This window comes from Cariama cristata, unplaced genomic scaffold (genome assembly GCF_000690535.1).
Source record: "Cariama cristata isolate BGI_N322 unplaced genomic scaffold, ASM69053v1 scaffold3404, whole genome shotgun sequence".
Lineage (NCBI taxonomy): Eukaryota > Metazoa > Chordata > Aves > Cariamiformes > Cariamidae > Cariama > Cariama cristata.
Genome location: NW_009614504.1, coordinates 22,458 through 45,889, shown reverse-complemented (window position 1 = coordinate 45,889; position 23,432 = coordinate 22,458). Strand labels below are relative to the sequence as shown.

Here is a 23,432-nt window from a genome sequence, read left to right as displayed (position 1 = left end):
CCACAGCTGCATTTCAATGCTGATGTTGAGCATTTAGAAAACAGTTACATGTCTACAAGGTAAACAGCACTGTGCTGGCTTGTTCTGCAACTGGAAAACTTGCTGAACAGAAGACTTGAGTCTTCCTAGCTGGAGTGAAAAGGGATTTATAGGCATCCTGAAGGGAAATAAGCAAAAGAGTGCTTTCAGCGTAGCAAGGGCTGAAGGGAGGTAGCAAATGTTGGCAGGTTCTTGTAACTGGAAAATCTCTGGTTTGAGCCCTCTGGTGGCAGCTGCACTTTTATTGTCCTCAGTGCCATTGCAATTCTGCACTTCCAGACCCAAACCTTTCGGTTTTCATGCTGAGCAACTGAGCAGCAAAGAGGTCATTAAATGCCAAAAGCCGATGCTTCACTATCCAGAAGAACACCAGGCCAGGCAGGGAAAACCCAGAGGTCCGCGTCTCATACTTTGAACAGGCAGCATGGCTTTGCCCCTCAAACAGTGTACGGCGATTTGACGGGTGGCAGGGCCAAAAGAAAGCCCCAGAGCTGAGAGAGTCAGTCTGGAAAGCAGATCCCGCAGGTTTCTAAACAGACTGTTACAGCTCTTCCCCAGCAAGGACCCGGGTTCAAGCAATTGATGTGACTATAGCCGTATAACCCAGCATCACTGAAATATTCTTTTTATTTTGCTCTCTCTTCAGACAAAAAGCACTGGCATCGACAGGTGGAAGAAGTGTTCAAGCAGCATGCGACTGGTTGGTATGAAGTAATAAATGTTAAAAAGAGTAAAAGGAATTAGTGAATTTAATGTTTAGGATTTTAACCATTAGAATATGGAACGTTTACACGGGGGCATTATCTGAAAAGCACTAGCAAAATTAGTAAGACATTATTTAAGTACTGTAAATAAGCAATCCAGAAACAAGCCTTGTCTGAGAGAGTTTGTGATCTTGAGTAATAGCAAAAAAAAGCGAGAGAAAGGAACCACTACTCTCTGCATCCTAGCACCTAAACAGAAAACTGACAGCTGCCTTTTCAAAGATGTTGAGTAATTTCTAGTGCTCTCCTCCCTGTGTTTTGTACACCAAAAGTCAGAAAGGCAGAAGCAGTGACCCAGGTTAGGTCTTCAGACCCTCAGTCTGAAACTAAAACCCAATTTTCTTTGTTACTTAGCAGTGGTAATAGGCTGCAAGCGAGACAGTCCATCTCTCCACCTGACCTGCCGGAGACGATTTTTTCCATAAAGGAAGAATGAAAGGGAATGAGGACAGGGGAAGCTGGTTTTGCTGGGAAAAAATATGTCTGTATCTGTCAGTCTGACACTTCTTTCTCCCTCTCAGGCTGTTCTCCCATGTGGGTGACCCATTCCTCGATGACACCCTGCCCCGGGAGTACGTCCTCTACCTGCGCCCCACCGGCCCCCTGGCTCAGAAGCTGTCCGAGTTCTGGCAGCAGTCAAAGCAGATCTGTGGGAAGAACAAAGCTCACAACATTTTCCCACATATCACCCTTTGCCAGTTCTTCATGGTAAACCAGAGCTCCTCTTTCCGTTGCCTTTATGCATGCCTTCATGAGCAGCCCTTGCCAGGCTCAGACTGGAGAGGTTACACACTTCATTCAGTCGTTGCAGAAGGGTTTGTGCTGGGGAGTTGGGGGGTTATTACCAGAACAGCCTGATGCCTGGGCTTGTTCAGGAGGTAACTGGTTTTTAAGTGGGTTGTTTTGGGGGAACAGAGGCAGCAGAAGACTAAATACTCATAATCTCAAGTCATCGTTAACATAGAGGTGCAGGGGCTGAGGTTAGGAAGGTTCCTTGGGGATGCTTTAAGGACAAGGGAGGGGCAGATTATTTCTAAACCTACCTTTTTCTATGACCCTGCACTTTTTCTCACTGCATGATAGCGAAGGTAGTCCATTCGCTCCCACCCAAGCCTTGCCTTTCTCTACTGAGTGCACTAGAGAGCTAAGCACAGGCGTGAGGAATGATTCTCCACCTGAGAACTGCTTGTCCCGCTTCTTTTGGCAGTGTGAGGACAGCAAGGTCGATGCTCTCACTGAAGCTCTGCAGGCCACCGTGATGCGGTGGAAATGCAAATTCCCTGCCCCTCTGCCTTTGGAGCTCTACACGTCCTCAAACTTCATTGGGCTTTTTGTCAAGGAAGAAAGTGCTGAGGTGCTCAAGAAGTTTGCTGCAGACTTTGCTGCAGAGGCTGCTTCTAAAGCAGGTGAGTGACTATGCTGGCAGCTACAAAAAGCTCATGGCTTGGTCAAGGCTTGGGCATTTTCAGAAACCAAAGTTTCGATGGCATGAAGAAATGAAGCTCGTTAAGCCAATATTTGATTTTTAAAAGTGGCTTGAAGGCTAAGAGCCCGAGAGGAACACCCCATGGGGTGCTTTGGGTTTCAGTGCTTTTTCAGTTGAAAGATCACCTCACACTTAGTCTCAAGTGTTATCTCCTGAAAGGGAAGTTGACATTTGGTGGTTCCTTAACCTTTCAGATAGACGCTCTGTCTGCAAGGCTGAGCGTTTCCTGCTCCACTTGCTACCTCAAGCCACTGCCACAAAACTTCCCTCAGCCACGTCAGGGCTGTGTTCATTTTTTCGCTGCATTTCTGAGAGGTAAAGAAGACTCTCTGAGAAGACCCCGAGTGCCCTGGCAACCTAGTGGGGAACCTCTGCAAATCTCAGTGGCTGGCTCCATTGCCTGGTCCTCTGCTGCTTCTGGAGGAGGGAAATAACCAGAGCACCCCGTGCTCTTGACGGTCTCCACTGCTGAATGGGCTCTCTGGGTGTCCTCTGATTACCTCCAAACTTGGAAGTCAGAACAGCATCAGAGCACTGTAATAGCTCCCTGACTAATCCTCCCACCCCCCGTCACTGTAATGCTCAGCCTGGACTAGTCACAACACAACCGGTTTAGTCCTTCATTATCACAGGCTTATCCTGGAGTTTAAGTACATCAAGATACAGCAGCTTCTGAGTCCCTGGGGTGTTTTTGTGCTAGACAGGCACCCCGTAACACTATGCAGAACAACTGCAAGTCTCTGCCCCTGGGTCAGAGAAGGAGATACAGACATGTCGTAGGTTCATCGCACCTCTGAAATGCATTGCTTTCACCTGGCAGTGACCTAGAACTTTTCATCCCTTTAGAAGAGGAAGGAAACGGCTGGGATCTTTACAAATGCACATTTTGGAAGGCAGCGACAGGCAAAGAGACATTAGGCAGGTCCAAGAACTGCTGCAGCCACGAGAGGGGTACAAGTGTTCCCCTGCCCAGCACAGACACACCCTCCAAACCAACACAGTCAGAAGGGGCAGTTCTTACCCCAAAAACATTGACCCAGAAGAAAGAAGCATCAATGGCTTCCAGCAAGCTTCTGCCCCTGCAACTGTGTCAATTCAGACCAAACCGGTTCTTTCAGTTGCTGCATTGCAGTCCACAGCTTGGTCAGGTTATCACATTAAAGTCTCTGGGGCTTTTTCAGAGATCCAGAGCATATTTTTTCTTGCTGAACAAAAAAAAGATGGATGAGCTTGCAAAGCTACCTCTGGCTGGCACTTGGAGCCAAGTCTCTGAATAGCTGCGATTTTGACTGAATAATCAGTCAAATTTAATTGCAATTTTTGGTTGAATAAGCAAGAATAAATTACATGCAAACAATGTATCCTGTAATTTCCACATCTACTGGAAGACTCCCAATATTTCACATACTTTCACCTTTCTGCTTCCTGGAATCCTTCCCTAATACAGGTTCTTTTTGTGCAGGATCATTTTGGATCATTATCATATCAATGTCTGTTTCACCAACTTTGGAATACCTCATCCTCAGTGGGTAAACTGCTAATCTAACTAATGTCCAGGGAAAAGATTTAATCAAATTGCATGAACCTGTAAATTCCATGGATTTTTAATTGCTACCGTAGGAGAGAGAACAAAGGAGAGAGAGTAAAAATTATGCTTTTTAACTTGCGTATTTTGGAGAGATCCTCAGCTGCGAATGAAAGAAAGCCTACTCCTTACCTGGAAAAGTGTCTTTTTTGGGCAGAAGACCCAGTGGGATCAAAATTACAATAATTGTTATCACACCATCCAGACACCCATCATTTTCTGAATGCAAATGAGTTTTGGCAGCTTGGCAAGGATGCCTTGTCTACCACCCTGGTGTGACTCAGGACTGAATCAGACCACAAATCTCTAATAATTTGATCCAAGGTGCAACATATATAGGGAACTCACATTTGACTTCCCCAAGGGCTTTTCAGAAACTGCCCTACAATTTATTCCACTTGAGCTATCGTTAAAAGTTCAGCTCCCAGCTCCCGTTCAGAGGCGATAGACGCTCTTACACCTTCGAAAAGCTGCTAATCTCGACAGTCACTTGTTGTTAACTGACATCTTCTCATTGCAGATGTTCACGTGGAGCCCCACAAGAAGCAGCTCCACGTGACGCTGGCCTATCACTTCCAGACCAGCCACCTGCCCACGCTGGAGAAGTTAGCACAGAACATTGATGTCAAGCTGGGCTGCGACTGGGTTGCTGCAATATTCTCCCGAGATATACGCTTCGTTAATCACGAGGTAAATTTTTGGAGCTTATTTCAGTCAAAAAGAAAAAAAAAAAATTAAAAAAGAGGACCTAGCAGAGTTGCAGTCTGGTTTAGCTGCATTTGCAGCTCGAGAGTGCTCACAAGCTGCGAGCTGCATGAGGACTGCCGTGTCCGCTGATGAGAGCTGCACGGATACACAGCACAGACTTTACAGACATTAAAGAATTTGCCTCAGGTCCCACAGGAACACCCAGAACACAGATCTCCTACAACCCACCAGTCATCTTAACCAACAAACCATCTTGCCTTTTTTTTGCTTTTTACTTATACTATCTAGACTTGCTATTTCACCCACCTCGTTTTTTGGTTCTTGCAGGAACAATGTCCTGCTGGATTAATTAGTTCTAACAATGACTCTCCTGTTAGCTCAAAGTAAGCTGGTCTGATCTCTCAAGAACCAGGCCAGTATGTTAACCTGACCGCTATCCAGTTCTTCTGAACAGACTTGCCATTGTTATTAATCACAGCATTTAGTTTCATCATGTAAGAAATGTTTACCCTCATGGCCTGTATACTTCAGTTACTCATATGGATTCTGTAACTGCAGTATCTAAGTGTCTTAACGTAGTTTTCTTAATGTTTTTTTCCAACACAGTATACAGAAAAAAAAAAATATTATTTCCATGTTATAGACTGGGATCTTGGGCTTAGAGAAACCATGCTTAGAGATTCATCTCTCCTCCCTGTAAATATTCCCGTGTTAGACCTCTGAGCCAGCCTGAGGCTCCCTTTGCACTGAGGCTCAGTGTGGAGAAACAGGCACCTCCAGAAAGTGAGTCATCTGACCCATCTAAGATGTCTGTCTCGGGACGAAATGAATCAACTTCTGGAGGAGGGAACCTCCAGAAGGAGCCTGCTCAGGCGGCTAACTAGACTCCTACGGTTGGGGTGATTAACCCCACCAAAGCGCATTGTCCAGAATCAGACACACAAAACCATGGGCGGAGTGGGAAAAAGTTATTTCAGCCCAGCACACGATACACCATGGAGTAAACAGATGCCAAAGCTTCTGGAGAGCTGAAATCTCTCGTGCACAGCACTCTGACCCAGCCCAGGCCATGCTTCCCATGCGTGACAGCCTCCTTTCCTATCCAAAGAGTCATCTTGCCCTTTAGAAGCTGCAAGCGGTCAACACTTATCACTGATCGCAAAGGGAGTTGCTGAGGAAAGCCAGCTCGTGTTTTTGCATATCTGACTTCAAGCAGCCACGTGTGAAAGTTTTGGCCCTGTGGTATCAGGTGACAGTGTCTAGTTTCCATCTTCCTTTAAAGATACCACAAATAGTCTAGGAGGATTAGCGAGCAAACAGGCTGACACCATCAGGAGATCAGAGCTGCTCAGCAGATTATGTTTTGTCTTTGTGTGATGCCATCGCAGAAGTTAGCCTTGGCCAGGGACAATAACACGTTCGTTCTCCTTTTAAATAGGGGACTGCTGTAGCCATTTCCAAGGAAAGTTACTGATAGACATTGTGGATTCCTCGTGCTCCAGTGAAGAGAAGGTTACAGAATTACACTCACTGATCTTTCCTCCACCTTTTAACTTAATCCCATCCAGGTTAGGAAATACAAAGAAAATAATGTGGCCGCATCCCAGTATTTCTCATCACCTGTGTTTTTTCCTGTGCATTCTCATGAACAGCTTTGAGAGCAGCGTGTCACAGAATCAAACCTGTTAGCCCCCCAACAGTGTCCATGCCTTGTCTTCAAAAGCAACAGCAACAAGAACTGCTCTTTCAGATCAAGCACGAGTAGGTAAACCTAAAATGGTCACTGACTGCTACAGCTGTGTAAATTCCAGGTCCCAGTGAGAATTCAGTTCCATTTTTCACAGGGCGATTAGATTTGAGCACACGGTCGTGTTTTTGCTCGCTCTAAAAAAGCATTCCCCCTTTCCCTCCTGATTATCAAAGACACAACTGGAATCAAAGACAGAAGGAGGAGTAAATACCTAGAAAAGCTTTCCAACAGCAAAGAGTGGGAAGTGGCAGGAATTCCCTGAAGATAAAGCTTTCCTGGATAAAGTACAAAGTGATGCATTACAAGGAGAGCCGGTCACACCTTGCTAAGGTTAAAGGTGTGGGAGTGCTCCTGCCCCACTTCTGCTAAAGGTTCCTTTCCATTAACAATCCTTTCATTCATTTGTGCTTCTGTTTCTCCCCCAGACTCTGCAAGTGATCTATCCTTACACCCCTCAGAATGACGACGAACTGGAGCTGGTCCCAGGGGATTTTATTTTCATGTCCCCAGTGGAACAAACCAGTACAAGTGAGGGCTGGATTTACGGTATTTCCCTTGCAACTGGCTGTTCTGGGCTACTGCCTGAAAATTACATCACGAAGGCGGATGAATGTGGGACCTGGGTGTTTCATGGGTAGGTAAAGCCACTCAGTCCAGTTTCCATCGCTGTAAAAAGGGGGCTCAGCAGCTGTGATTTCACCTGGGTAAGTGAAGAGTCTCCTAGGGTGGCTGAGAAGGTCGCTTGGGGGAAACATACTGGCACACAAATCGCCATCTCATAAGCAAAGGAAGAGCAGATGCTATCCCTGTGCATGGGATTAGAGGACAGCGTGATTTATTTAGCTAAGATATTACAGCAACTATTACTCATAGGATCATTGCTGCTGGTTAACGGAGCCAGAGCAGATGGCTGCTGTGGAGCTACTGCTGTGTAGACACCTCTGTGGTGGGACTAGGATCAGGAAGGTTTAAATCTGAGCATTGATTTGGGAAGCGAGGTCTTCTGCATATAATTCCCTGGCGAAAAGGACTTGGGATCAGCAGTGTTTCTTAAGATACTTAGCAAGATTTTCGGAAGCGGTTAGTCGCCTGCCTGCTGTTGGCCTCAATGAGAATGCAGACCTCACCTTTTGAATAAGGTTATGCCTTATGCCTCTTGATTTTGATGGGAATTAGTTGAACAGCAATAAAAAACTAGGGCATGAGGGGTGGGTCCGGGCACTCCTGCAAGGCTGTCTGCATCTCTAAGCACCCAAACACCTTTGACAAATCTGGAGCATAGGGAGTAGTTTGTGTGTAAGAGCACAAGACGACAAGGAGAGAGGAGAGGGATGTTCCTGCCTGCCGTCCCGGTACAGAAGTTTGGTTACGGTCACACCACTCAGCAGGTTAGTTACAAAGGGAAGGGATGGAGATACAGAACAGAGCACAGACAGTTCACCTCTCAAATTTCAGTGGGTAAACCTGTGGGGAGCGTCTCTGAGCAGAAAGGGAAGGCATTCAGTAACCCTTGTCAGCACAGGACAGCCAAAGGAACTGACCTAACCCAGCACTTTCATAGAAACTGATCCAACAACTCCTTAAATCAAGCAAAATGCAGGAAACAAAGAGCAGAAAGGGCAAGCAGCCTTTTCCTTTGCCTGTGACTTTTAAGGCTTAACACGTGCAAAGTGGCGAATGACAGATGGAGAGCAGGCGCAGGGCAATCACAGCGTGCAGGCTGGTTTCCAGATGTGACCGCCACCGACCACTGCCCTCCTGCAAACCAGCCCTGGCTCAGCCCTGAGTCCTCCCCAACCCAGAAGTCCATCAGGCAGGGACTAGCGTAGTAAGGGATCACTCATTTTCCCCTCTTGTCACAACCGTCTGTTCTTTTCTTGCCTGCCCTCTGAGAAATGGGCACCACTAATAAAGGGCTTTCATCCGTATGTTAGCCACACAGAACAAGCCTATCTATACTGAGTCGGTCACTATCAAACTCCAACTCATCTTACATTACGAGGAAAGAAAAGACCTCCAGTAACCACTGCTTAAAGAAAGGAAAATCAAGACACATGGGCAAAGTCAGAGTGTTTGTATGAAAACAAGACTTAATCCAGACTCTCCAGTCTGCAATCCAGCAAGACCATCCTTTCTTCCCCTAAAATTTGCCAGCCAAAATGGTCTCGGGTCCACATACACTGCAGCAGCCTGCTTTAGCGGATTCTGCCTTTTTTTCTTACAGTGGCTGGAAGAGTTTTGAGGCCTAGGGAGTCGCATGGGAAAAAATTACTATTGCAGCAGCAACTAAAAGGAAAGCCAAATGTTCTGTAACTCCAGCACCTCGGTCTCCAGACAAGCAAAGAAAGGAAATGCCCCTTCCCTGATTACCGCTAAAGACTATAAATCATTAATTGGAACACACAATATGGAGCATTTATCAAAAGCATTATTACATACCCGGAAATAGTCTCATTTTACACAACGGCTTCCCGCAGGGAATATTAGGTTACAGAATGTCATGTGGTCAAAACAATATAGCAAGCTAAGGATGACCTAAGCACCACTGCTGTCTAGGGCACTGTATTCGTGGCAGGATCCTTGCAGTAAGAGAAGAACAGCACACAGATATCTTCATTTTGTAGACATGAAAGTAAGCATGGCAGTACTCACCGGGACTGCAGGAGAACTGGTGCGGTGCAGGAGATGGGAACCAGCTCTTGGCGTTGGGACCGAGGCTGTGATCTTGGGGGCTGGCTTGTGCTGCCTCTGCGTACACAGCCACGTCCTGTTTCATCCCTGCAGAAGATGAAAACGAAAGAAAGAATAGCCATGGATCTTTCCCTCCTAGTCACAAGAGACTGCATTCTTCAAGTGAAAATCATGCATTATTGAGATCATCACAAAAATACAGCTCACTGGGCTGCAGCACCCTGGCTATACCACGCAAGAGATATGACAGGCAAAATGCTATTCTGGGATATTTGCTTGAATCTTTGATAAAGCAAAATTAGATTGCTAGTTCCTGCACATTTCACCTGAAAAAGGGTTCCCTGTTGCACTGCTCAAGAGAGGCAGAAGCTAAAGGGTGGCCTTTGCAGGACGTGGTTTTTTTGGCTAATATCCAAATAGTGCCCCAAGAGCTCTGCCCGGCACACAGCCCTTCCTGGGGAGCACTGTACAAACACACAACAAAAAGGTGTCTCTGCCCTATGGTAAGGTCTGGTCTGTACCTCAGCTGCAGACCAACAGGCTGCTATGCTAAGAAGAGTAGCTTGATGATCTACTTAATAGGGCAGAAGTGGCTTTGCCTTCCAGGCAGAGTTACTGCCCATGAAACCAGGTTGTGTCTTGAGAGACTCCAGGTCTGAATCCTTTCCCTGTCTACTAAAAATAGGAATGGTTTCACTTCTGTTCTGCAAACCCCAAGGATTTTCCATACACCTAAACTACATTTCTCTACTGGCTGTGGCGTCATCCCTGCATGATTTCTTCTCAAGCCAAGGACTGGACCTGCTGGAAACAGCGAGGAGAAACATTCGATCTCTGATCAGTGCTACAGATTGGAAAATAATTGAAGATAAATTGCTTCAGCATCCCACACAATGCAACCCAGATCCTAAAGTCTGTGTAACCCATTCTCGCCATCCCCTCAGTAAGGGTATGTGAGTGAAAAATAACCTTTCTGAAACAAGCACTGGACTCTCCTTAGGGGAGGAACTGGTTGTGTTTCTGTCCATGTCAGGAGATCTGTTCTGACTGAGCCTAGGAGAGGACCTGGCCATAGGTATGTTAAAATGCTTTTCCCCCTGTGCGGTATCAAGGTGGAAATCCCCTCCTGTTAGCAGCAGAAGCTACTAGTGAGCTGAAACTACTTGGAATGAATCCAAACTACAGATCCAGTATTAAAGATATATATATATGTATATCCACCTTAAAAAGTCCCCAGCAAACTGCTTGCAGGGTATTTTCTAAGTTGCCTTTCGTGCCCGAAAATTAGTGGGCTGCCAAGTCAAAAGAAGACACTTCTCCACCCTCAGCACACAGAGATCAGAGGAAGCGGGAAGCCCAGCAAAGGTACAAGAATTTAGTTGCCCCACAGAAGCTGCAAAAACCAAACATTCAAGATCATGGGGCTCTTGCATATGCACGCAAAGGCATACGGCAGAAATAAGTTTGCTATCTTTGTATCTGTGGACCCAGCACCACCCAAAAGCTAAAACTTGTGATGGTTCCCCGCACTGCTTTTCCATTACCAGCAAAGCCAGAAATAGTCACCTCCTCTGCCCCAAAATGAATAGAAGCGCTGTAGTTACTACACTGCCGTCTATTTCAGCTCCTCGTGAGATGCCAAAGCTATTCCTTGCCCCTTTAATAAGCCTGAGAAATCAGACTTGGCACAAGTACCAGGGGGAGGAAAAACAGCCCTAATTTTTCAGCTATATTTGGGCTTGAGTAGGTTTTTTTCCACTCTGTCTTCCTCCCGTTGTGCAAGAACGGCCAGTTCATCTTCCCTGGGGATCCCTCCCCTCTAGATAATGACAAGTGATGCAGCAGAGGAGTCTCTTCCTACACAGAGCTGAGGACCAGTGCTGTTGTGCCATGACAGAGACCTTTCTCTATCCTCTGCTGTGAGCATCTCCGTTCTTCAAGGGGCCTTTCCTGACCAGGAGGACATTGCCTCCAGGGACACGGCAGTATCTCTGACAGAGCAGTGAAGGCAAGGCATCATCCAGAAGACAGTACATGTTGTTGTCTGCCTTCAGTCTCTGTTTGGCAAGCAGAGGAACCACAAGCCTTTGGGAAAAGCTTCCAAACAATGACCTACGCTTAGAAGATGACTAAGCTGAAATAGCTTCAGCGGTTTCTGTTTTCCAGCAACATCAAGGAGATGCCACTGAAGATAGGCTGGTGGCTCTCCTTCAGACACAGCAAGGTAGTGTGCCTTCGCCTCATCATCATTCACAGCGAATCCTAGCATCTATAAATAGATAGTAAAACATTCATGGCCTTTTAATAAGGGCTTAGAAAGAAAGAAAGTCTCAGAAATTGTGCAGCAGCTCCTGGGTGCAAAGGGAAGAAGGGTAACCAGCAAATCTTTAGTATTCTCCAGGCCAGTGTCCTGAAAAGACTGTCATATGGGCAAAGCAGGAAAGGGCTGAGACAGGATGAGGGGCTGTAAGCTGCAACACAGAAGTAAAGACAGAGTGCTCAGGCTCGAGATCCACTTTGTACAGCAATGGAGATGGGTCCTAGCTAAGAAATTCAGATTCTTCTCATATTGAGATATTCGAGTTTTCGAGTCAGTGAGGATGTGTCTGTGCTAACTGCACCCGCACTCCAAGCTGACCACTGCATACAGTGATAAATGTCTGTTCACACCTCCTGCTTGGGGCTTAGCTGCCCTGGGCTTGGCACACACTAACGCACTCAGGCAGCTTTTGGATCAGAGCTGGCCTTATCCTGCCAGCTGGAAGCGTGGTCCAACTGTACTTCTGCCTGCAATATATCACATGCATATATACTGAGGAGGAGGGTTAGACATGATTTCTCACCCCAGCACCTGGTAATATTTCCCTCAGCGTATCCCCAAAGCTCTCCTGCCTACATTTAACTTCTCTTCAAGATCCACCACCCCTGTTGCACCTTGGAGTTGTACTGTGCTAACTCAGAGGTGTTTGCTGCTGTGACCTCTGGATGCTCTGTCTGCGTTTGGGCAGAGAGGGGGACAGTTCCTTGGAGCAAGCCCAGCCCTCGTTGGGAACTCACCAAGAATAAAATAAATACAGTTATGAGAATGGGTGATGCTAGAAGGTCAGGTCTGAAAGAGTAAGAGCAAGAGGCTGGAGAGGTTATCTGCTGCCGGAGGGCCGTGCCCATGGTGGCTGCTGCAAGGATGCTGCTGGTCGGGGATCAGCAGTGCTGTCCCCGGCATGGCTGGGTCCCACCTCCTGCTCCCCTTGCCTGCCAGTGCTTCTCTGCATGGCATCTCCACCTGACCAAATAAGCCAGTACCGCAGTCTCATCCTTGCATTATAATTCCACCAGATAAGGGACCAACATCAGGACCAACAGCGTGGTATTTTTTTCTTCTTTAAACTGGTGCAAATCATATGATCTTGCAGAAGATCAGTTCTTTACAAAAATGCAGATGACCTATTTTTGTTCCATTGGTAGAGGCACTTGGTGTTTTTCTAACAGCTATGAAACCCCTCTGAGATTTTATCCTAACTAGGTGCTAGTCAGGAAGCAACTTCTGACATATTTGAGGCACTGAAAAGTGCAAGCAACGCAGCTATTTCTGTCAAAGTAAATGACCACATACATTATCTGACAATGCTTTTTTTAATGACTAAACGAACGTAACCCATACAATGTAACCGAATCGCAGAGGGTCACTGCAGCTTCTGTAATTGCCTGTCAGAGCTTACTCCCAAGGGTCTTGGTCAAAGTCCTTGAATGTCTGGACATGAGAGCTTTATTCAGAGGGACCATCATTAGATAAGCCCCTCCAGGGAGAATGGGATCTATTACATATCCCTTTGGCTACACTTAAGAGGAAGCACTGGTGAGAATAAATTCCCACTGTTGATGGGAAATGGAATAGACAGCACTGAAAAATGTAGAAACCAGAACCCAGACTGAGAGTGCCATGTCCCTGCCAGGGGACACAAGCTATTTTGTGCGCAGGAACCCTGTAAACTGCCCAGCATGAGAGGCAGGGCTGTGCTCCAGCTTTCTACTGAAGCAATAGCTTATACAAAGGTGAGTGAAAACCCCCTGTAGCCATTAGTTTCCAAACTTTGGTCCACAAGACCGTGGTACGTAATGTGCAGCTGGTGCCCAGATGATGTTAGTGAGCATCCTGCAGCTGTGAGGAAGGTCTTGGCATTTTCCATGAGAATATTTGAGGGCTAACAGAGCCCTGCAGACAAAAGTTTGGGAACTGTTGTTCTGTGAAACTGTTTCCAAGGAAACAGAAAGCCTGTTGAGATGGGATTTGTCTCTTCATGTGTGTACATCACCTAGCAAGGTGCTCTCTAGGCAGCACTAAAATATAAATAATAATGTAATAACATGACAACAGTAATTCTCATCAGTTCCTGAAGGCTACATAAATGTCCTTACTGCAGCCTGAGCACATGAAGCCCAAAGCATTCCCAAAGCCAACAGCTTCCTGTTTTTGGCAGGTCCTACTCAATTCTGAATACTACATCTTCCCCATCCCTTCAAGCCTTCACTGATGGAGCTCTGGAAAGAAGACAGCAGGAAGACCAAGGACCCGGGGACACGGGGCCACTCACTATCATCTGCCAGAACGTGCAGGTAGGGACCCGCACGCACACATACATCGCACACAGTTGTAGTGGCAAGTTTCCGGCAACTGGGTTTTCCCCAACAACTCATCCTCTGGTCTCCTTTCACTGCCTGCCTCAGAAGTTACAAGTTCTGTAGAAGCTTTTGAATGACATGATTAACCACAGGCAGAGAAGATATCACTGTCCCCAAACATGCTCTTAGCATTGGGTGGCAGGGCCCCATCTTCTGCTCACTTTAGCAGTTTTATAACAGCATAAATTTACCAACTTCAGAAGAGTTTCCTGTACGTGCATTTGCACTAGGGTAAAGCAAGAGGTGCCTGGTCCTGACTCCCGTTAGTAAATCAAATCTCAGAAAAACCCTTGGACTTTGATGAAGGTCAAACATCCTGTCATTTTTCTTCCAGCCCCTGAGAATAACCAGCCAGCCAGGGCCTCAGAAACGCTGCCTGTTTGTCTGCAGACACGGGGAAAGGATGGATGTCGTTTTTGGGAAGTACTGGTTGTCACAGTGTTTTGATGCCAAAGGTGAGTCGGCTCCCGTGGGTCTCCCAGGCTCTAGGTTTAGATGAAGGAAGGAGAGTGGCAACTGCCTGGGGCAAAGCTTGGGTGGAAGCTGTGGTTTCCTAGCACAAAGTGTTGCTTTGAGCAGCTACTCATGGCAGAGCAACTCAGCGCAGAGCTCTGCAATGGTAGGGCTGCAGTCAGAAGCAGAAACACAAGCCAGGGAGTAAATAATACATTTGCTAATATTTGGCAAACTATTGCAGGAAAGATTACATTAAAGTAGCGTCGCCAAAGAGCATTTTCATTTGGAAATGAAGTCATGATGTTAGTAGTCAGCATCCAGTGCAAACATCTACTACCATCCGAAAAATATTTTGGACAGCTGGCTTTCAGTCCTAAATCAAAATAACACCACTACAGGTACAGTTCAGAGTGGGTCTTGGGGCATAAGCTGGAGTTTGCAACCCAGTAATATGCTTGAGTTTCAGACTACAGTTAACAGACTACGACTTCAGGCTCCGTTGGCGTTAGAGCTGATCGGATTTGTCAAAAAAGTCTTTTTGTCTATTCAAAAAATGCCAATATCTTTGTGGTCAAAATCGTTGGAAAAAAGGATGAGTTTACAACTACCTTCTTTCTAAATGACGTTTGAAGAGCTCTGACATTTTAGTCTCCTGTAAAAGTGTAACATTTGAGGTTTCTTTTGTTGTGGGATAGAAATTATTTTCCTTTGTGGAAATCTGTCCTAAAGATAACTTTAAAAACATTAGCAACATTCTCTGCTGATTTTGAACTGATACAGCTGCTTAACTTCATTTTGTCAGATTCCTGGTAGTTTTACACTGGAAAACCTGCCCGACAGCCAGGTCTCGGCAGTGCCTGCAAGGTGCGGACGTTGTGGTGAAAGAGGGTGGAAACAGGCATGATGCTCTCTACCTCTCTCTAATCGAATAATTCCAGCAACTGCTTCTAACCTTTCCCTCACAGGAAGGTATATGCGTAGTAACCTGAATATGCCTCACAGCTTACCTCAAAGAAGCGGCGGTTTCAGGGATTATGAAAAAGACGCGCCAATCACCGTGCTGGGCTGTACGCAGGCAAGGCTTGTTGGTAAGTTGTCCTCAGCGGACAAGAACTTGCCCAGGAAACTTTGCTATCTTCCCACACACCCAGCCAGAGAAAGAGAAAGCGCAAGGCAGAAAAAAAAAATTATTTGGGTGCCCTGAACTAATGGGATTTAGACATTTCAAGAACTTTTGCAAAGTCCTTTCACCTTCCCCGGCAAGCCCCCTCTTTCAAAGGAAACCTTGTCTCCTTCAGCTGCTGCAGCTGAAGAAAAGACAAAGCACAAAATCTAGGACACGGTATGAAATCAGAGCCATCAGCAGTGCGGTTGCAGAGCATTTGCTATCACGCTGTAAACATGCCATGCTGGAAGACGCTGTTATTACCAATGTTGGTGAGAAACGCAGCGGTGTGACAGTCCCCTCATGCAAAATATGCTTTTCCCTTGACTTTGACAATCTTAAATTTTGACTTGCTGTTTGCTGCACCAATATACTTTTATCAGGCCATCTGGCTTTATGTTTATGTGGCAAAAGCACAGTCCAAATTATTTCCAGTGGTCTCTCACCCCCGCATCCTTGTCCCTGAGTTTGTGTATAGAGAGAAAATTATTTGGTAATCTACGAGCACATATTGTGATTAGAGGGGCCCAGCCCCTTAAAGGCACGACCTTCAGAGAGCAGTACTTAGCATTTTCTCAAACTCAAATCCTTTAGAGTACTTTGTGTTGGTCACATTCAAACTAGGGCAGCTAAAATTATACTTGCTTTTTAAACAAAAATAAATCACTGTACAACAGCAGGATGCTCAGACTCCCAGCCACATGGCATCAGGGTTCGCAATATGCACGTAACAGAAGGCGAATCTGGGAGCAATCACAGCACGCTTTGCTGCTATCATTAAATGGGTCCGAGTACGCAACTGCATACGTGACCCAGACGCCATCAACCTGCCAGCACGGCTGCGGCATCCAGCCATCTGCAGTCAACCGCTCCCCGCCGCAGCGGCACAGGCTCGACCTTGACGATTACCGGAGCTGTAATTCCTCTGACGGCTAAAGCAAATGAGCATCTTCGCCGTGACGGAGAGCTGTTAGATGTGCCGCTCCTTCTAAATTACCACTTCTCTCAAGAGATTTATAGATCGGTTTGACATGGTTACAGCCATCATTAAACATATGAAGTCAAGGTTAATAACCCCTTCTTGCTCCCACTTCTTTGTCCTGCCTCTTCAAATATAACAAAAATATAACTCTTTCTTACTACAAGTCTGTGCAACGCTGAGCAGATTCCTGTTCTCATTTGGTTCCCGTAGGCATTGCAAGAATATTAATAAACCTAATAGTGGAGTTGATTCTTATCTCATTTTCAGTGATCTTCCACCTGTGTAATGAAACGGTAATTTATAGTAGCAAAGAATCAAGCCAATTGAATTAAGCTGGTTTGACTTAAGTTGAATCATTCTGATTTACAGCTTATAAATGGAATGAAATTAAATTCAAGCTCTCTACTTTCTCGGCACACTGTTTGCTTTTTGGCTAAACCTCAGAGAAGCAGAAACTGAGCAAAAGCTGCTGTGATTTCTTTGCATACTGGTTAAGTACCTAGATGCACGTGGGGCAACACATACAGAAAAATGTGTCCTGGTTCCACAGCTGTGCACATCACAGTGCCCAACACACTGCAAAAATAAAATACGACGAGTAGACATATTTCCCAGAACACAAGCAGTGCAGCTGGGAAGCTGCTTTAGCTCCTTGCTGGGTGGCAGAAACCCTGCACGCTGCTGTTGCAGTTACAATGCTGTTTGTCTGGTTTTATTCACGGGTTGAAACTTGCTTGCAGGTGAAGCCTTGCTGGAAACTAATACCATTGTAGACTACATCTACAGCTCCCCATCCCTACGGTGTGTACAGACAGCACACAATATCCTGAAAGGTAAGGACCCAACGAGCAGGAAAGTCTGCATTTTCCTCACTTTCTGGGAAAAACACTGCCAACCAGATAAAAGGGAGCCTGGCAGGGGAGACCTAAGTAACTGGCAATTCAGGGTGAGGATTATTTCCATGGGAGTATACTTTACATTAGCACAACGTTGTCTGTAAGGAGCCCTTTTTTAATTGCGTGGTGTGACAAGCGCTTAGGCGAGTGGCATGCTGGTCCTAACACCAGCTGCCCCTCAGGGCTGGGTTTATTGCCCCCCGCCTCCCCCAGAAGCCAGATGTTCACTGGGGACGCGACGTGGACACGTCCAGCTCAGCATGCCCTGTGCCCTTGCCTGCTCACACTCCTGCAACTGCTCCTTGCTGCATGCTCCCACAGCAATTGCCACCACCAAGAAACTTGCTACCTCCAGTAAGAAGAATTTGCTGCAGAAACTGGGAAGGGAAATAGCGATAGAGGTAGGAGATGCCCTGGCATTAGAAACAGTTGAAAAACAGCTCCAAAGTACAGTCACGCCTAGGTTCGGTAGATTGCACGTAGCTGCCGGCCAGAGGTTTACATTCCCTGGCATATCATATGCTAAGTACATATATTAAATACTTCATCTTTCATACTTACTATTAATCAACTGACTACTTAGAGAGGGGAAAAAAAAATTACAATCAAACTGAAGTATTAAAGCTGCAAAGTCCTGCTGCGTTCCTCCCCAGCTACTTTCATTGATATCTGGTCTCCTTTCTCCCTTTTCTAGGTATGCAGCAAGAGAACAACCTGAAAATTCGAATAGAGCCAGGCTTGTTTGAATGGACCAAGTGGGTCTCTGGGAACACACTACCTGCCTGGATCCCCCCCGTGGATTTAGCTGCAGCTACTCTAAGCGTTGATACAACCTACAGGTAGCAGAAAGGGGGGTGAGAGGGTATTGCACTGCTTTTTGGCTTTGTTTTTGAAGCGCAACGCCTTGCTGAATTTTTAAATTTAAGCAGTGTCTGGAAGAGCTGCTGAGGCTCCCAGAATAAACTTAGAGCAGGCTCAAGGCTGCTGTGCTGAACATGACCTGAGAATGGCTTATTATAAACCAAATTTCCCACATCACTGGCAAGGTCCAGCTATATTGCTGATCATGGAGGTCCTCTTTCCAGTACTTCTTCCATCCTGGGCATCTTTCAGGCATCCATGAAACCTTCAAAGTATTTTTGTTTGTTTTAACCCTTTTCCTAAAACTTGGGAGTCTGAGCTCAGCTAACAGAACTAGTTTTGCTGACTCACTTCCCTGACCATCCTGTTTGTAGACTGAACCGGATCCTAGGCTCATTTACACTTGCCCTTCCCTTCCCCAGAGGAAAAAGTTTGGCTGTCTCTCTATTATGATTAGCATGGTGATGGATCTTAATTGTAAATTCTGCCTCACCCTAGGGAACATGTTTACATCTGTCAGGAATTTAGGGTCTCCTGTGATATCAAAATTCAGAGGGTTTTTTGTCAAAGAGCTAAACCCTAAGCCTTAATCACTTCTCAGCAATTACATGTGAAAAGTTTTTAATGGAAAAAATTGCAGGTTTCTGACTCAGGTTTTCATGGTATTCAGCCCAAAAACAGTTGGTGAAAGCAAACAAAGTGAATGTCTGGTTAAAAAGCATTTGAATGGCAAATGGATAAGCACCACTGATCTCTCCTCCTACTTTGCAGAAAAGAGAAATGCAAAGATAATTTGCTCGGCTTTCAGGAGCCCTGACAGAGCTGCTCCAAAAGCGGAGAGCTGACCTTCCCAGAGCTGAGCATTTTTGCCAGCCACCCTTGCAGCTGCACAGACCAGTCCTGGTGCCCGGTTGGGCTCCATATCCCAAACTCATGCCCTTGCTGCCAGCCTTTGCTGCCTTCCTTTTATCCAGCCACACGGCCATACCTCTGCCTTCCCAGTATCATTGCCGACAAACACCGCAGGGCTGCTGGGAGCAACCTGCAGCCCCAGTCTGAGGACAACTCGAGGCTCTCCCCTCTGACTCCCCAGTGAACCATTGCAGCCCTGCCGCCCTCCAGCCTACCACACCAATGCTTTTTACCATAAGTTGCAGAGAGAAAGGCTAAATAAAACCCAGCAGAAACAGTCATGTGGCAAAGAATAGACAAGATTATCTGTTCGGGCTTTCTACTCTCAAATTTACGATTCATTTATACAAGCCAGACTCAAAGAGCTCCCACGAAGAAGTCACACAGTTCCAGTCCTGCACCACACCTCACTGCTGAAATGCCTGTATCGCTGGTCTTCTTGCAGAGACTAGCACTTCCTATCTTAGCGTGAGCCTGATCATCAACTGAGCAATTTCAGATAAAAACAAAACATTTATACTGCACACATTGTATACATACACAGGAGTTGCACCTATGTGGGCTTGGTGACAAATATTTTGTGGCTGGGCTTTTGTGGTTTATGGTATCACCAGAAACGCTGATATTTCCTGGTGTCCCAGTGCACCCCTGTGTTTAAAAACCCTCAAGTGGAATAAGCAGTTGCAACATTAGAAAGAAAAAGAAAAAGGAAAATGCAAAGAAAAAACCCCTCTTTTTCATAACTAATTATACCATAAACCACTTGCATTGCGTCCTTCCAGTCCGCAGCTAAAATTCCACCACTCTGAGGGTATCTAAATAGAAGTCCTTACACTGTATTTATCCCTGAACGGGTATCACATAGCTAACACTCGGCAGAGCAGCTGGACCACAGGCGAGCCTCTGGTTCAGAAAACACATGCCTTCTGGGAAGACCGTAATGAATATTCTCAGCACAAGAAAAGAGCCTGTTCTTGTGTGGTCAGCTCGTTAGGTGGGGGACTGGGAGAGCACCCTCCTGGTACTCTCTGTCTCCTGTCACAGTGGTAATTCCTGTAAATATTTCAGATCACTGAACGGAGGGAAAAGTTAGGTCTTTTCCTTGCACCGCAGCACAAAAATACAGCCTTCTGCTTCCTATCCCGTGCTTCTCTGTGCACCTCAACCTACTTCAGCAAATAGATTGGCCAGAGTCCCGCCAGGCAATTCACTGGAACGCCCTGGCCCGGGAGGAGGCTGGCTAATTCCAGGCATTTCCCAGCAGTGCAGCTTTACAGATGGCCAAAGCAGCAGTTTCCCTCTGCCCTTCACCATCAAAGCACAAGCGGTGAAGAGAACCAGCATCTGCCTTCTCCACGCTTGACATTTCTCCCTGTACCTGCCCGGTCTCCTCAGATGGACACAGATGTTGTCAGCCCACCCTCTCAGCAGGCTGCAAGTCGTGGTAGCACAGCGCAGACCTCAATCTGGCAACGATGGCATGGGTGATGGCTTGTCACGCTGCTGGGACTGCTCTCTCTGCAGGCAGCTGTGTCGGCCCCCTCCTTGTCCCGCTGTCCCTTCCCACTCACCCACTCCTGCTGGGTACAGATTTTGTTTTCCTGCCACTCACTGACTTTATGTGGGTGGGTGAACCCTCAAATCTGCCGATCAAAGGGCACATAACTAAATAAACACAAAGCGGCATTGTTGTTGCTGCATGCCATTGCAAAATTAACACAAATGTCATCGGTGTGGTGTATGCTGCCTCCGCTAACTGGTCCACATTAGAGGAAGCAGTTATCATTTTTTCCCAGCTAACTGAAATATCTTAATGCAGGAATGGTAAATATCTCGGTCTTAAAGTTTAAAAATCATCAGAGTGGTCCTGACACAAGACGCAGTTCTGGGGATATGAGGAATTAGAAGAGTTAAAGAAACAGATACTTTCAGATGAATCATAACCTGTACTTAAAACTTTATCACTTCTTCCAATTTATCATACTTGTTTTTCTGCTCACAGACCTCATATTCCTGTCAGCAAGTTAGTGGTTTCCGAATCTTATGATACGTACATAAGTAGAAGCTACCAAGTAACAAAAGAAATCATCAGTGAATGTAAAGGCAAAGGTAAGTGCTACCGAGGGGGTGAAAAACAAGACAGGTTCTCTGGGATGTGAATGGTGATATTCCTGACCAGTCTTTCCCTCTTTGAGGAGATGAATCCCCATACCTGAATCTCTCATCCCCTCTCCCAGAGACATTGGAAACTCCTGTATATGTCAGAACTACGAGTTCAGATACGCTCAGCTTACGGGAAAAGTCCATAAACTTAAGTAGCAGAGGTATTTTAGGGATCCCTGCCCAGGGCAAGCTGTTTCTCAAGGGAATAAATAAGCCATTTGCACTCCGCTGTGCGTTGCCAGCATCAGATGGGACATCTTCCATCCCCTATTCTGAAATATATTACCCATAAAGGCTGTAGAACATTTCTCCAAACACAATATTGAAATTTAAAAAATCTCTAGCTTTTGGTTTTCATTCACAATATAGAAATAGGATGTTTCTAAGTTCTGGCAATTCCACTAATTTCATTTTACTAATCTGTCTCTACATTCTAAGCGTTTATTTTAATAGTTTGCACACAAACCTCAATAGCACAGTGTGGTATTGGTTGTAAAGGATCTTAGAAATGGAAATCTAAAGCTATCGCTGTGGAAAACCAGCAACTGAAATCAAAGTGCTTGTTTTAATCAGAATTAATTTTTGGGTAGGAGAAAAGCATTTGCTTCACAAGACAGCTGAAATCTCTCTGGAATTCTTGTTTTCTTCAGAAAGCCACTTTAAAACTAAGTAGCACTGAGTTGACCATTATCCTGAAAAGTGAGAAATGCTCTAAATATGTTAGTAAATCATGCTTTCCCCCCGACACACACAGTTTAATGTGTTGTTATATGATAAACTGAACCCACTTTGAACATTTTAAATGATCTGCTGGATCTCAGGCACCAGTCCCTTTAGGGGGGCTGGCTTCGTCTCCCTCCTCAGCCTGCGTTTCTCACTTTATTTCAGGAAATAACATCCTGATAGTGGCACACGCGTCCTCCCTGGAGGCTTGTACCTGCCAGCTCCAAGGGCTCTCGCCGCAGAACTCCAAGGACTTTGTACAGATGGTCCGAAAGGTAATTCCCACCAAGGAGTAAAGCTCGCTGGCTTTACAAAGAGAAAAGAAATTTGCAATCTGCTTAACCAGGCAGAGGACATTTTGTTCCCTTTGTCCGATTGTCTGCCCGCTACCGAGTTCCACCCATTTCAGAAGTCAGGAGAGTAAAGCAGATGGGTTTAAGAGGCTTATCGTAACGTGTCACTTCTGTAACAGATAACATGGGGTCAGATGCCCGCCTATGAACGGGCTTGCAGCGACTCTGCTTTTCACGTGTCGATACCAGGGGCAGTACAGACTCCCACGGTGCCCTCCTTTGCCAAAAACACCCCAACTGCAGTTAACAGGGCACTTCTGCCCTACACCACTTCCCCTTCTCATTTCACTCTAAAGGGCTGTGAACTGTCAGAGAAAAGGACTGAAAATCATAACAGGGTCTTCTGCCTTCATTCTCTTACTCCAGCCCTGGCTAAGGAGATGGCAGTGTGCGCTGCCAGCCTTGCAGACTCTCTCTGGATATTCATAGCTGGTACTTGATCTGAGGACACCGGAGCCAGAGCAGCATCCGTATTTCTCCTCCATAGCTGTGCTGGCCTTCAGGGTTTGGGACTGTGTCAGCCAACAGGGCATCTTTGACGTCCAGATTTGAACTGGCCCATATTTAAATGATGTTACAAAGGTATAATCTGTCTTTCCCAGTGTTTTGCACGTACAATGGTGCACAAAGTCTGGCTATCACACCAGAGTCCTACAATCATCTTTTGAAAACAGACTTTGTAAGAGCACAGTAGCACAGCAGGACCTCAGCCCTTTCGGGGAGCTCCCTCCTTGCACAGCTCAATCCCTACTCATTACCTTTATTTCCATCTCTCTTCACACAGATTCCATACTTGGGGTTTTGTTCGTGCGAAGAACTGGGAGATACAGGTGTTTGGCAGCTTACGGACCCCCCCATCCTCCCTCTCACACACGGACCAACTGGAGGCTTTAACTGGAGAGAAACCTTACTACAAGAATAGGCAAAGCTACGTGAGCAAGGAAAACCCATGGCCTTTCTAAGCATTGGAGAACGTCTCTTCTTTCTTGTGTTTATTGACAGTGGAAAAATAGTCATAATATGTTCAGTGGATCACACAAACAGCTGTTCTAGCATATCTCTCACACAGCCACGGTCATGCAAAAATTCTCATATATAACTACGCAAATACAGAAGGGAGTGATTTGAGGGGAAAAAATTATTAAAATACAGATTGAAGCTCTTGCACAGCAGGGAGTCTCTGTTTAGTCAGTAGCTCGGGTAGATTTTCCCACCTCA

General features: G+C 46.0%; 1 protein-coding gene across 1 annotated transcript; it reads left to right on the top strand.

Moving 5' to 3' along the window:
• The first annotated feature begins 621 nt into the window (after window positions 1-621).
• On the top strand, window positions 622-23,136 carry UBASH3B (ubiquitin associated and SH3 domain containing B). Its single transcript, XM_009699429.1, is given in 14 exon segments — window positions 622-648; window positions 651-739; window positions 1,325-1,511; window positions 2,011-2,209; window positions 4,395-4,564; window positions 6,758-6,966; window positions 13,502-13,637; window positions 14,038-14,158; window positions 15,125-15,247; window positions 17,047-17,139; window positions 17,897-18,041; window positions 20,978-21,084; window positions 22,027-22,136; window positions 22,999-23,136. Coding segments are annotated over 14 exon segments (1,854 nt in total).
• The last annotated feature ends 296 nt before the right edge of the window (window positions 23,137-23,432 follow it).